The 15,189-nt window shown below is 34.5% G+C and overlaps 2 protein-coding genes across 2 annotated transcripts; one reads left to right on the top strand and one right to left on the bottom strand.

Moving 5' to 3' along the window:
* Nucleotides 1-5,732: 5,732 nt before the first annotated feature.
* On the top strand, nt 5,733-8,310 carry LOC105968782 (GDP-L-galactose phosphorylase 2). Its single transcript, XM_012993448.2, has 5 exons — nt 5,733-6,501; nt 6,582-6,703; nt 6,788-6,847; nt 6,975-7,217; nt 7,304-8,310. The coding sequence occupies exons 1-5, from the start codon at nt 6,387-6,389 to the stop codon at nt 8,090-8,092; spliced, it is 1,329 nt and encodes a 442-aa protein (XP_012848902.2). The 5' UTR covers nt 5,733-6,386; the 3' UTR covers nt 8,093-8,310.
* Nucleotides 8,311-10,542: 2,232 nt separating this feature from the next.
* Nucleotides 10,543-14,091, bottom strand: LOC105968848 (endoglucanase 11). Its single transcript, XM_012993525.2, has 5 exons — nt 13,668-14,091; nt 13,333-13,545; nt 12,891-13,091; nt 12,097-12,351; nt 10,543-11,362 (listed from the first exon to the last, which is right to left on the bottom strand). Exons 1-5 carry the CDS (start codon nt 13,908-13,910, stop codon nt 10,715-10,717), a joined length of 1,560 nt encoding a protein of 519 aa, XP_012848979.2. The 5' UTR covers nt 13,911-14,091; the 3' UTR covers nt 10,543-10,714.
* Nucleotides 14,092-15,189: the final 1,098 nt, after the last annotated feature.

Here is a 15,189-nt window from a genome sequence, read left to right as displayed (position 1 = left end):
AGACTTAGTGCATATTACTTTTATTTATTTAAATGAGGAATGGAATTAGTCATAGTATAAATAACACGCTTTAAGTAATAGAGTATTCAATCATCAAAAAATTAAAAAAAAATTAATAATAAAAAATAAGAAAAAGAAGAAAAAGAAAAAGGGAAGATTGCTATTTACTAAAAGCGTGAGCAAGTTGCATTAAGATATTGACGTTTTTGTTTGCATATATGGAATTTCCCTTCACATTGTTCCAATTATTATAATTGAAAAATGTGAAAATAATTACAAATTTGTATTTTACAAAAGGAGTAACACGTAACACATATAAAGTATATGTTTTCATTTTCGTACAATAGTCTGCAAGTATTATACGTGACCGACGGCAATGACTAAATAATCTCGTATTTATTTTGCTTATCAAAGAAAAAAGAACAAATCTCGTATTTATTTTTATTTTCCTTTTTCCGGTTCATAAATTTTTTTTTTCTGTTTATTAATTTTAAGATAGTGTAACATTAACAGCAGCAATAAAACTGGTGAATAAATATTTAGTGGTAATTATATTTGTGCATGGAACTGGATTGAACGTGCACAAGAAGTTTGACATTATATTATTTATTACTGGATCCGATCCGCAACTCTAGGACGATCCCATCCGTACATTATCATGCAAATATAAAATATGTAAGTATATATATATATATATATATATATATATATATATATATCCATTAAATTCATGCATGTGCAAAGTGCAAACTCCCTCAAACATGCATTTTATTAACATTTCCATTTAATTTTCATCCCAATTGTCAAATGTAATTTAATTTCATTTTATATATTAACCCTTGGATTACACCAGATCCGCCACTGCATGCCCACGACGACCACTCGACTGAGTTGACTCATTGAAGTAAATGTGTCGACTCAAATCGATAACTAATTCCGAAGTGTGATGAATGATGATTATTAGTTCTTTGTTAATATTAGTTAAAAAGATGTAGAGTGGAAGTAATTAGGTCAGCTGGGACATCTATATGTAATACTATAATCCTACTTTTGAATTTGGATGATCATGCATTTATATTATTATTTGATGATACACATAATAATGTTAAATTGTTAATGAAGATATTTTCTATATTTAATTTACATGACATAGTATGGAATAAATTACAAGTTCTCAAGTGATTTTGAATGATGTCTTATCTCAATTATTTCCCACTTATGTTTCATTTATTGCCTGGTCTTATACAAGTGGGCTCTACGAAAAATACACAAAAATATAATATGTTTGTGAGTGAAATATTTTACATTAATGAAATTTTTAGTTTACTTAAGAAAAAATTAAATTTTCAATTATTTAATACAACTTATTAATAACTAATACAAATTGATGTCTATATAGTTGCACACTTGCGCACCTAATAATAATATTCGATACACCAAGATTCGATGACCACTTATTTTGTTTCTTTGCTAATGGAATCTCATAATTCGGCCACTAAATTACCAAAAAGTTAGATGCTTTTTAATTACATGTTGGGCCAAAATTTAGATGCATGGGCTTACACAATAGTACACTTGTAAATTATTTAAAGTCCATTAGATTGGGCCACTTTGACCTTTAAAAAATTGAACTTGGGTACATTACAATTTACATCCATAACTACATTTATTCGTTTGCATTGAATCTTATTCTACACATCCATGTGTGTATATATGTATGTATATATTGTTGTGAATTAAACCACAAAACAATCAAGATTAAGTAGACACTATGAACTGTTGCAAAAAATTAAAACATCCATAATTTACCAAAAATTACTTGTGTATGTCGATACGAGTCACGATATAACATATACATTTGATTAATCTAGAGTGTATGTTAAGAAGATTAAACTCGTAAGTAAGTGATAATTATAATATAAAGAGTAAAATCACGATTGTTGATTGCTAACTGTAAGAGCAACTTCAATGGAATCATCGAATAGCTTGTATATAACTACTATTAATCTATCTAACATCAAACAAGTAATATTCGATGGTCCATTTTGAATTTTGTACCCTAATCTTTAAAATTGATGAACTATCAATTTTTTTTAATCCTATCCACTATATATGAAATGCAACTATTTGATCCATAATTTCCATTGCACGTGGTCCCACACCACCCATAACAAACACGAGACATGTTCATTCACGTGAAAACTCTTGGCCCATAATCCTTGGAATCTTACGTCTGTGAATTAATTAATTATTCAAACAATAGTGACTAATGTGTAAATAAAATTAAATAAAAAACTTGAGGTTATTTACTTTTCAATTAAATTTGAAAATTTATATCACAATTTTTTTTAAAAAATATTAACTTAAAATAAAAATAATCAAGCATAAATGAGGATGGTTATTACTTATTAGGGTTGAGCAAAATTAGAGGTCCCCCAAAGAACTGGGAATCGTGTATATAATTGGACAAGCTAAGACAAGGAGACAGCTGTCTGTATCTTATTGGCTCGTGGGTGCTGTACGCTGATAAGGAAACAAGATTATAGTCTTTCGAGAAGATTAGGTTTTGTTTGAGGTTTTCGTGATAATTTTGTCAAGCAAAATTAGGTTAAATAAAATAAAAGGACAAATATGTAGTTTTTGTTGTCTTGTGGGTCTTTGGTTGCAAATATTAACTTTGAAATGCAGCATTTAATTTAAAACATAGTAACATTTATGATTCTTCAACCATTTGATTAAAAAAACATAATTAGGGTTGTATTTCATATTTTCCCAATCTTCTAGAAAGTACTATTACTCTATAACAATAAACAATAAACGATAATCTGTACGTTATTGTACATGTTGTTACGATATTTTGTCGACCGGACCAAATATCGTAAAGTTCGTTTGGAAGTAATTCGACAAATCTCACGTCGATTAGATAGCGAAGAGTTTTCATAAACATTCATTGTTTTAAAATATGATTATCAAACTCAGATTATTTGTGACCTAGAATATATTAAGACGTGGCAATGGCTGCTATCCTACATTACCATAACTACTTTATTAAATATATTATTATTGGATGGCTAAACCCAATATAAACTATAATTAATAATTCGACGTTGACAAAAATTATATATAAATATGACTATCAATCTCCGAATTTTTCTTTTTACTTATTTCTTTTTTATCTCTATTGGTAAAAAGTGGATTTTGCAGTTCTAGTGATTGCTAATCTTAAAATAAATTCAAAAAGTTGCCTGGAAATGAGGTTAGTTGGCGAAGTAACGGGAGGGCAATGTCTAATAATTCGAGTTCGATATCTCTTGTCAACATTTTTCAAATCGAACTTGTTGCACGTGACTAATATCTAAAGCTTATTTGAAACCCTTCAATTATATTTAAACGAAAAATCCCGAAAAAATAAAAACATGAAAGCAACGAATATGTCATTATGTTGGCATTTGTCTATTTTCTAGTAGTTGATTGATAACTGATTCTTGTTAATTTAGTGTTGTAAACAATATTTAGTTATAAACAATATTTATTTGGTTCCTTACCCGAAAAAGAAAGTATAAACAATATTATTATTATTATTATTATTATTATTATTAAAAAGGAAGAAACAGAAAAACTAGCTAGTATGATATCCCGGATTCAACCTGTGGAATAAATGTAAAAACCAGAACCAGCACCATCCATCTGAGCTTAAATATAAATTTCCCATTATGCCCCTACCTAACTCGAACTTAATGGGATGGAAATATTTTACTAACTTAAAAGTTAGGCATATAATAATATCATCGATGCAAATAATTAACATAAAAAATAATCGAATCTCGGTTGGTCCTCGAGCTTTAATTCGTCACACGAAAAATGATTATAAACTTATTTTGTTTATGCAATTGTTTAAAGTGCAGTTAGTGATTATTAATATACAACAAAACAAATTAAAGAAATATAATATGAATTTCGGGTACGGTGGCTGCTCATAAGAGAAGTAATTAATAATATTATTTTAGCCAAGTAACTATTAATTTTATGTATCATTGACAATGATATTCAGATTAATAAATACCAACAGGTATATTGGAATATAACCACTATTCGAGTTAAGTTCATCTTCCCTTTTCCTCCCTAAAAAAATTAAGGTACAAAAATTGGCCACTTATTCAACACCAACACCACTAAAACAATATATTAGAAAAATAAAAATAAAATTACATGAAAAATTAATCTCACACGTGCCTTTACAATTGTCCAGGTCAACTAGCTAGCTACCACAATTTTTACATAAAATAGACTCATGCGTAATTTGTACCAATGTCGACTTTGTTTAAACCTGTTGAGGTGCAAACAATGTCCCACATCGGTTTAATATGGGAAAGATCTATGGTTTATCCTGTTTTAATTTTATTGTGTTTCTTAATACTTGTGCAAATATGAAAAGAGAAAACTATTTAGAAAACAAATTAAAATGAAATATTTGTTACTATAATGCAGAACGTAGAGTTTACATGTGGATCTCTATAATATGAACACTTACAATTGACAATTAATTGGAGAAACTTTGTATGAATTTAGAAATAAAGTTATATTTTTGTTTCTAACCGAAATCTAATTAAAATAAAAAAGAAAAAATGGCACGATTGTAGCTAGCTAGGTGCGAGAAGGCACAATATTGTAATTAAATTGTAATTAATTATCTTATAATTGCAGGATTGGATTCTTCTGTATCTACTACAGTACTACGTCTTGATGGAATCTTTAATAAACAAGTTTGGTGAAGAAATACTCCAACTAGCCTTTATTTCCTGCACTCAATTTTTAATGCTTTGAATTTCATAACCTCGTTTTCTAAAGGATATTTAAATAGAGATTTGTTTTTTTTTTGGAGAAAATATTAAATAGATGATTAAATTGATATTTATTGGAGATAGGTTGGAGATTCCACGGATTTTGAAATAATTTACTAAAACCTTCAAAATTCGATATGTAAATGAAATAATAACGAAATTATCTCTATTAATATATATTCATATTGTATATATCTAAATAAGAAATATCTGGTAGGAAATAGTAATAAGTACTATAATTTGATTATATATATATGTAAAAAGCCTCGTTTTATGTTTGGGCCACCAAAGGAAGGGAATCTTGTTTTTTTTAAGCCAACACATTTATGAATTTTTTTTTTCTTCTTTAATTTAATTTGTACCTGTAAACAAGTTGAGGCCTTGAGGGCCCATCTCGTTTGGTGGATGTTTGATTAAAAAAAATAAAAATTAAATTGCACTTAACCCCATATAGTTACAAGCTAATGCACATGACATCTTGTCATTGTAATATCAGCATACAACCCCCTTTGTGGTTAATGATGAGGTTTTCGTTAGTTTTTTTCTTATCAAACTTAACAACACGTGTCAAGCGTCAAAGTATTTTTTTTTTCCAGATAACTCCCTTGTGCTTTTATTTTTGCAGATGACCCCCTTGAAGTTTGACATACGAGATTAAATTTAAGGAAAAAACTAATAGATGCTATCCCCATAAACCACAATGGGAGTTATGTGCTGATATTATGAGCACAATGAGATCATCTGCAAAAGCACAGGGGTTTAAGTGCAATTTAACAAAAAAAAAATATTATTTAAAATTTTAAAAATATTATTGAACCCGATCCACCTAAATAACCCGTAACCCGAATAGAGTCTAGTTGCATAAACGAACCAATTAGAGCACATTAGGGTCAGGTTCAACCACAACCACGTTCACTCCATCCTCTCTGTCAAAATACACACACTTTCTCTCTCTATATATATCCACCTCACCCACCAAACCACCATTGTTAACATAGAGAGAGAGAGAGAGAGAGAGCTAGCTTTTAATTTGACGAGCGTCTTTTCCACAATTTCGAGAAACCCTCTTCCCTTCGTCTTCACAATTCGGATAAATTCCGAAATCTCGATCAGCAGAAACCCTGGATTTTAAGTAGAATCTAGTGGGGGTTGTTCTTTAGCTTTGTAATTGAAAAGGGGGGTAAAACCCGGAAAAAAAGTTGTCGACAATCACGGCTATATCAAGCGTAAATCGGCCTATACTACATGTCCGCTCTGTACGACGAAAGGGTTGTGTGAGCGAGAGCAACCCTTCGCCGCACGGCGGACGCGGCGCTCTCCCCTCCGAAGGCGGCAGCCCCTCCGACCTCCTCTTCCTCGCCGGCGGCGGTCACTCCGTCTGCTAGCTCCCCTCCCCCCCCTCTGTAGATATATATTTTCTTATATATATATAAACTATCGTAGGCTTATATTCTGTTCTGCTGCTCGATTAAGAATCTGTCTGCTTTTGCTTTTCGAATCTGTCTGCTTTTTAACTAGAATTAAGGAGTATATTCTGTAAGAAAGATGATGCTAAAGATTAAGAGGGTTCCTACTGTTGTTTCCAACTACCAAAAGGAGGACGCGGAGGAAGGCGGCGCCGGCTGCGGCCGCAATTGCCTCCGGAGCTGCTGCCTTCCAGGTAATTTATTCACTCCATTTTTTTAATTTTTTTTTTGCTGTAAAAAGAATCAAACTTTACCCCGATCTTGATTAAATTAGGGTCAAAGCTGCCACTGTATGCTTTTAAGAAGGCGAACAAGATTGTTTGTGAAAAGGGTTCATTTGATTCTGTGAACAAAGAGCCTCCTGTTGAGTTCTTGGACGCCCTTCTTCTTGGGGAGGTAAAAATTTAATGTTATTTATTTTTTGTAAATTATTCTCTTAGTGAAATAGTTGTCTGAAATTGGGGTTATTCTGGATGTTAGTGGGAGGATCGTGTGCAGAGAGGACTTTTCCGCTATGATGTCACTGCTTGCGAAACCAAGGTTTGTCTCTGGTTCGCCTTTTTCTTCGTATTATCTAATCTGTAACGAAAGTCGTACCGAATTAATTATCCAGTGGCGTTTATGCATATATGCGAACTGCTTGTTAATAATAATAATATTTACATAGGTGATACCTGGCAAGTATGGATTTATTGCACAGCTGAACGAGGGCCGCCACCTCAAGAAGAGGCCTACCGAGTTTCGTGTGGATAAGGTCTTGCAGCCCTTCGACGAAACCAAGTTCAACTTCACAAAAGTTGGCCAAGAAGAGGTTCTCTTTCAATTCGAGCCCAGTGAGAACAACCATGTTCAATTCTTTCCAAACGCACCCATCGATCTCGAGAATTCACCTAGCGTCGTCGCCATTAACGTACGTTTCCGGTTTTCTTCTTATCAAGAATCCTTTTTTTTTTGTTTTAGTAATTTAAATCATTATCGCCCTTGATGATTTAACAGGTTAGTCCGATTGAATACGGACACGTTCTGCTAATCCCTCGAATTTTCGAGTGCTTGCCACAGAGGATCGACCGCGAGAGCTTCTTACTTGCTCTCCACATGGCAGTCGAAGCGGGTAACCCTTACTTCCGATTGGGCTACAATAGCTTGGGTGCATTTGCAACCATCAACCACCTTCACTTCCAAGCCTATTACTTAGCTACGCCTTTCCCGATAGAAAGGGCTCCTTCCAAAAAGATAACCACCACAAGTAATGGGGTCGAAATCTCTTACATCCTCAACTACCCCGTCAGGGGCCTCGTTTTCGAGCACGGCGACAATATCGAGGACTTATCCAACGCGGTGTCTGAATCGTGCATCTGCCTGCAAGAGAACAACATCCCTCACAACGTACTCATCGCCGATTCCGGGAAACGAGTCTTCCTCTTCCCGCAGTGCTATGCGGAGAAGCAGGCGCTCGGGGAAGTGAGCGCGGAGCTGCTCGATACGCAGGTGAATCCGGCGGTGTGGGAGATTAGTGGGCATATGGTGCTGAAGAGGAAGGAGGATTACGATGGGGCGTCCGAGGAAAACGCGTGGAGGCTGTTGGCTGAGGTGTCGCTGTCTGAGGAGAGGCTGAATGAAGTGAAGGAGCTTATATTTGAAGCCGTTAGCTGCTGCAACAATGTCGAGGAGAATAAGGTTGTAGCTGAGGTGGCGACGACGGCGTCGTCTGAAGATTTGGGTGAAGCTTGTGAAGATGGAGATGCACTGAAAGGCTCTGGTGGACCTGCAATGGTGCATGTGTAGAGATGAAGTAATGGTTTTCTCTCTCTCTCTCTCTTGTTTTTTTTTTTAATTTGGATGAATAATAATGCAAACTGTGTTTTGCTCTGTTTGTTGGATTATGTGTTTTAACTTGTGTACTATAAGTGTGGTTTTATGGATTTTATGTAAAACTTTGTGTATTATGGATGTTTTTTTATTTAATGTGTGTTTTGTTTTATAAGATTGGTCTTTTATCTTGAGATTCATTCTAGTTTTTTTTTTTTTTTTTTTTTTTTTTTTTTTCAGATTATTATTATTATTGTTATTTATTTATTTTTATTTTGTTGGTATTTATAGATTACAATCTTGTATTTAGCGAACAACTTATTAAAATTTAACGTCTTTATAAATTAATGTATTCGAATATTAAATAAATCACAAATGCAGTTAAATCATTATAAAAAATTTATAATATAAATATTAAATAAATCATAAATTGGTGCTTCGTAAAATATAGGAGCAGTTACAAGATCAAGAAACGCAAAATTTAATCATATGATTGAGTTATTAGTAACACAAACGTAAAAAAAAAAAAATTGATTGAGAAGTTATATGACATGATAGAGATAAATTGAGTCCATTGCAGAAAAAACGTCAATACTTTTTTGTGATAGCGAATTGCTAAAGTGATAAAATTTAATAATGAATGGTTACTATTAAACATTTTGGTTTCATTTTGAAATAATTGAGGGCATTGTCCGAGTTGGACCACCACCATGTGACTAGGGAGAATCCAAATGATTCTCACGTGAATATTCCTCCATCGATTATATGATTTTAGATTAAAGAAATGGGAAAGACAATAAACAACCATTAATTGATCTCATTATGTTCTTTTATAAAAAGCATTAAATACACTTTGCACCCATAATGTATAATTTATGTCACAATTATACAGGGGTCGTAAATGAGTCGAGCCTACGGGTAAACTTGATGAGTCGGCTGAAAGTAAATGTTATAAATGATACTCGGAGAAAAGTGTACATATACATATTCTTTTATCTTTGACCCGGCCCAACCCGTTTTCATGGGACTTGGCCCAAATTCGGTGAATCTCTGTCCAATAGCAAACAGCCTCACGAAAATCTGAGTTTTTTTGGCCCAATTACGATCACAAAGATGACGTCACGTCACCGTTGATATCTCCGTCGCCCACCGTCAATTAGGCTTCCTTCTTCTCCGGCAGCCTTCTGTTTTATTCCGTTCATTTCTTCACTCAATCAGCAACTCTCCTCTTGTTTCCGATCTTAGTTTCGCGCAATAATTTACTGAGCAAATTCATTTGCTAGGGCAAAGAGGATCAAAATAGAAATTTCCAGTCTGCTGCCCGGCGGATCCACCGGCGCACGTTAGAGGCATTGCGCCACGTCATATTCAGCAGGTTCCTACATATTTTTTTTTTTACTGTTTGCAACATTTTGATTGGTGGAAAATTGATTTCTAATTATCTTACAGAAAATTAAAAAAAATAAAATTGGGCGAATTTAGGCGAAAAAGTTGGTTGTGATCGAGACAGAGGAAATGCACAAACCACGGAAGCGGAAAGATGCTAACCACCAATCTCCACCGCCGAATCATCATTCTGCTCCGGCGACTGATTCTTCCTCGCAATTGCTGAAATTCATGAACGGTTAGCTTAGTTTTAAAGTACATTTTAATACAATTTAATTGATTTTTAATATGATTCGATTATTTCGATAAACTCAAAATTTAGTAGAGATGGTTAAAAAATTTAAGTTTGAAGTTGTGCATAATCAGTGTTGGTTCTTAGTTACACGGTTCACTAGTTGTGTGTATTTATTTCATATGTACCACATGCCGAAAGAGACATCGAATTTGGAACTCATACGAAAGTTAAACATTGATCGATGAAGTTCCAATTACGATTTAACACGTACTTAGGGGCAAAAATCCTGAATATTCGGTGTATGTTTTCGCCCGATTTTCACGAACCCTACTCTTATCAATTATTCTTTGTTAGGCATGTCTAGTAATCTTCACCTCATAAGTGATAGAACAATGAATGATGCCCCCAACCCATGTGTAGTTGTCTGCAACTTCGTTAGTAGTTTTTATCTGTCGGTGAACAACGACTGTTAGTTTGGGCTTCATTTCGGTATTCAAGATAGTAGTATGTCATAAATGCTTCGGTTGGTTGGACTTTGGAGAAAATTCACCAAAATAAATAGGGAATCATAATATTTAAAAAAATAAAAATAAAACAAGTAGCCAAGGAAGATATACTAGATTATTATTCCAGCTTATGATGGATATTAAAGACCTGGTTTTCGCCTGTTGCTCTCCTCGTAAATTGTCACGAAATAATTTCGAATATATATAAAAACTATACCTATTATTTGATACATTTTTCCTTGTGTGCAATGCTGCAATCTCCATGCCCATGTTATTGCATTTCAGATACACCAGAAACGAAAAACAAAAATGTTTTTTTTTTCTTTTCTCTTTCGTATTTGTAATTTCTTCACGGTAATATTTTTCTTGTAGAAATACATTTGCCTTTTGGCTGTACCCAAAAAAAAAAAAAAAAGAAAGAAAGAAACTCCCGAATTTCTATACATTTTTCTTTTTCGTAATTATTTTATTTTATATGGAAGAAACTAGTGAACTGGAATTACTCTTCTCTAGTGCATTAAATTTGGCAAAAACACCAACCAGTGGGGCAGTATTATACGTGCAAGCCTCAGTCTGCACGAAGTTACCCCTTCTATCAGTAAAACCATCTTTACTATCGGGCCCACCGACTAGGGCTCCAACGAGTACATTCGGGTTCGGATCCTGGCGACCGTACCAACTATCATACCCCTGCTTGCACCCTACAAAAACCTTGCTATCTCTGTATGGGTCCATTGAAGCGCCTCTATGGTGGACTTTCTTGGGATAGGCTGCTCCGTATCCAACCATGTAGCTCACTCCCACAGGATTGGAGCCCAGAATGTAGTCCACCTGTGATCTGACGAACGAGAGGATCTCGGTGGGGCCCACTGAATCCTTGTGGCAGTTGAGCATTTGATTGGTGGATTGGAGGTGGTCGGAGTAGACCGTGAGTGAGAAAACTGCGGTGGATACGTACTGCATGTTGTTCCATTGGCGGGTGTACAGTAAGCCACCCGGGGTGCGTTGCACGTTAGTGGAGTTGTTCTTGTTCAGACAAGCGCAGAGGTAGTGTTCTGCCTTGGACCTGTACTGTTGGAGGATTTGCCTTTGTTGTTCGTTTTTACCTTCCATTGGCAACTGAAACAATACAAAAAAAAAAAAAAAAGTTGAAAAATTAAATTAAGAAAAATATAAATAATTGTCCATTAAAATAATTATTCATTGGCAAGAAAAAAAAACAAAACTAGATTAATGTGTGTATTCCATTTAAGGGACAAGGCTTAGTGATCATTCCATTAGGACAAGACCCTTTTGCCGCTTTTTTTCTTGATTCAAACTTCCACTAATTACACTACAATGAAATCCATAAATCTTCAATCCATATATTTCTCGTAAGATCGAGTGTGTCATGATCATGTATTCACATCATTGTTATGTGTACAATTCACTGAGTGTAACATATATTATTTATGAGCCTCCTGTTATAGGAAGTGGCGGAGACAAAATTTTATCATTGCATCAACTAAGCATACATTTAAAAGATTTTAAGAGGATCACACGACCTTTATGTTTTATGTTGGTTTCACCATTACCTAAGAGCAAAAGGGCAAGAAGGGAAAGAAAAGTTTTTTTTTTCCTTTTATTTTTATAAATGATTTGGTATTAATGAGTTGGTGATTGATTAGTGGAAGAAGGTCAAGATTCAATTGAGTGTGGAGGGTCACCCAATTTGTCCCATTGAAGTGAATGCCAACTAAACTAATAATCAATAAGAAGCATGATGGGTATTATTTTTCATTTTTTTTTAATCTTATTTTCCCAATTATTAATCTTAGAATTAATAAAATAAAATAAAAATGAAAAATAATTACCAAAGAGGCCATGAGTTGAAGACCAGCAAATTTAACATCCCAGCTGAATTCAGAAATGGCCCAAGTGATCCCACCAAAAGCATTGGCATTTTGAATTGCATAATTCAAATATGTTGAATTGTCGGTGGCTTTATATAACCACAATGCTGCCCATAACAACTCATCCTTGTAGCCACTCACCGATGTGTAATACCCTTTTGCCCCTTCTATCGTCTCATCATATTTACCTCTATACTTGTCACCAAACTCAAACAACTGCAAATAACAAACATATATGTACAATTAATAGATCAACGGTTAATAATCACCTGGTGTATTTTAGTGGATTCGACGTCAAATCAAATAAACCACACTACCTAGTAGATATTGTGGCCTAGGCATCGGTTTTCATTAATTACTCTGAGCGATCATTTTTTATTTATAGCTATACTTGTCATCATGTGCTAATAATTAAAAAGCATGACCTATATTTTGATAGCTTTTAAAATACATAAATCAACTGCAATAGTTTAAATTTGATTTTCTTTAATCTAGATATTATCAGGTAGTAAGTATACACACATAATTAGCACATAATTACTTAAAACTAATTGTTTTGTTTAAGGAAGAGCTTTGTCTCTATTTTTGAAACATTCTCTCTCCATTTCTCCTAATCCTAGTTTGTATTTTAAATCAGTTTAGTTAAGCAAGATTACGTCAAAGCCATTTTAATAATAATAATCCAATAAATAATTTATTATTAATAAAAATAAAACCCAGACACGGCTGTATAACAACCGCATTAACTAACATACCTGCTGCGCGTGCTCCAAGAGAAGGTGTGAGTAATGTGGGTTTGTTGTCCTAAACACAATCGCCGCCGCAGCCATGGCAGCCGCCGTCTCCGCCGCCACCTCCGATCCGGGATTCTCCTCATCCAACTTGTATGCTCGCCGCGACGTCGTCATGTCCTCCGGCCGCTGCCAGCACAGGTGATCGGTATCTCCGTCACCCACCTGATTAAAATAATAAAATAATATTTAATTTCTTGAATGCGCCTCTTAAATTTTGCTTTTTCAAACCGACACCGGAAAAACAAGATTTTCGAAATTCCGGACCCCACCGCATAAATCAGGGGCATTTTTACTGCTGCTACTTTTGTTCAAAAAATAGCACGTTCAAATAATTCTCCGGCGTGATTGGGGGATTAAATATTAATATTTATTAAAAAAAATTAAAAAAATAAAGAAAAAAGACCTGGGCCCACAGAACATTAGGATGAGTGTGAGCTTTGATGAAATAATCAGTCCCCCATTTGATAGCTTCAAGAGCATGCCGGAGTTCGCCGCCGTCGGCGATTTGATCCCGGAATTGAATGACGCCCCACGACAGCATCGTCATTGTGAAAGCCATCGGCAAACCGAACTTCACATTGTCTCCGGCGTCGTAATATCCTCCCACCAAATCAACCTACATAAATATTTATATATATTAATTAAAAAAAATATTCCAAAATCAATAAACACGTGTACAAAAAATAAATGCATTGATTGCGAGAAGGTGATTTTATTAGGTGGGAATGACTGTAGTACCCCTTGGTCGAGGCCGTCGGTGAGGCCGGAGTGGTGGCGCCACCCGACTCTCTGGTTGTAAGGGAGGCGGCCGGAGCGCTGGGCTTCGAAGTAGAGGAGGCTCTTCGAGAGGGCATCTCCGTAATTATAGGATTGAGATGAGGATATCTTCGGAAAGAGGGAAAGAACCAAAACGACGAAATTCGAAACTGTAAAAGGTTTGCATTTGAAACTCCGTTTCTCCGCCATTGAACCAATTCTCATGTTCTCTCTCTCTCTCTCTCTCTCTCTCTCTCTCTCTCTCTGCTTTGATAGTGGCCCTCTTTATATAGTACGAAAGGCACGTGACATTGGGGGATTCTTGCATGAGATCATTAATAATAATTTAATAATTTTACATTTTTTTTGGCTGAATTAGTTGAGTAAATCGTGTTTTGGTTACTTAATGAGGGTCAGAATTGTATGGAGTTGGGGTGGTGGTTTAATTAATTGATTCTTGCATTGACCGACACAGACTAGTAGTCAATGTTAATTTTATAACTATATTATATATATAATATATATTTACTTGTGAATGTTTTGTTTCATGTGCGTAAAGTGAAATTTAACACTTGTGCCCAGTAAAGGAAAATTCTGATTCTTACCTTATGAATGGGCTATTGTGTTTATTCCATAAATTTTAATACTCAAACTCTACAACATTATTTTATATTTTTCAGAGAAAGAAAAAAATAAAAAGCATTTACTAGCTGTAGAATCGAATTAATGCACCTTTTTCTTGTGTGCAACTGACCGTATGGAGTATGTAGATGTTCGTGTCAGGTTTATACTATGCTACATCTGATAAAATACAATGACTAGATTTTTACCATTCATATACACACACACCCACATTCGTGTACGTAAATCAATGGTAAGAAAATTCGTTGGGTGTAGCATAGAAATAACCGTTCGTGTAGTATTACGTTTAAAAGTATTTGGAACTCTGTCCCGTATGCATTTCATCAATATATGCTATGCATAAAACATACTCAAGATGTCATTTATATATCTGAAATGTTAAATGTCGTTTCAAATTTATTTATTAATATCGTTTTGACTTCAAACGTGAATTCGATTTTCCTAATCTAATTTTGGCAAAAGTGTTTTAATTTTTTTGGTATTGCCACCGACAGACAACAAAGGAGAGAGATGAAACAGGGTAATAGAAGTAGCTAGGGCAATACCTAAATGGCGTGGGCCAATTTGAAATGTCACCGCCAATTCTCAACCGCTGATTACCAGATACGATTTCCCGGGTCTTGGCCCTGCCCAGATTCTTCGGCCCTTTCTTTTTTAAGCTGCCATGTTTATATATTATATATTACCCAAAAAAGAAAAAAAAAAATTAAGGGTAAATTACAAACACCCCCCTGAGGTATGACCAAATTACAAAAACACCCCTCTTGTTTGGATAATTACAACCACCCCTCAACTCATCAAAATTTAATGGAATCTTCGAGATTGTATGGAATATTATCACTTTTGTAACCGTTTTATCCCA

Source organism: Erythranthe guttata, chromosome 13, assembly GCF_056151865.1.
Source record: "Erythranthe guttata isolate IM_541 chromosome 13, IM_541, whole genome shotgun sequence".
Classification (NCBI taxonomy): domain Eukaryota; kingdom Viridiplantae; phylum Streptophyta; class Magnoliopsida; order Lamiales; family Phrymaceae; genus Erythranthe; species Erythranthe guttata.
The sequence above is the reverse complement of the archived record's forward strand: the minus strand, read 5'-3'. Positions and strand labels throughout refer to the sequence as shown.

Bases quoted from the DNA above. Each gene is read 5' to 3' on its own strand.
- LOC105968782 (XM_012993448.2), top strand. From the start codon at position 6,387: ATGATGCTAAAGATTAAGAGGGTTCCTACTGTTGTTTCCAACTACCAA. The intron at 6,502-6,581 runs GTAATTTATTCA...TGATTAAATTAG, and splicing joins CCGGAGCTGCTGCCTTCCAG to GGTCAAAGCTGCCACTGTAT. The intron at 7,218-7,303 runs GTACGTTTCCGG...ATGATTTAACAG, and splicing joins CTAGCGTCGTCGCCATTAAC to GTTAGTCCGATTGAATACGG.
- LOC105968848 (XM_012993525.2), bottom strand. From the start codon at position 13,910: ATGAGAATTGGTTCAATGGCGGAGAAACGGAGTTTCAAATGCAAACCT. The intron at 13,092-13,332 runs GTCTTTTTTCTT...TATTTTAATCAG, and splicing joins CTAATGTTCTGTGGGCCCAG to GTGGGTGACGGAGATACCGA. The intron at 11,363-12,096 runs GTAATTATTTTT...GTATTGTTTCAG, and splicing joins TTCAACTCATGGCCTCTTTG to TTGCCAATGGAAGGTAAAAA.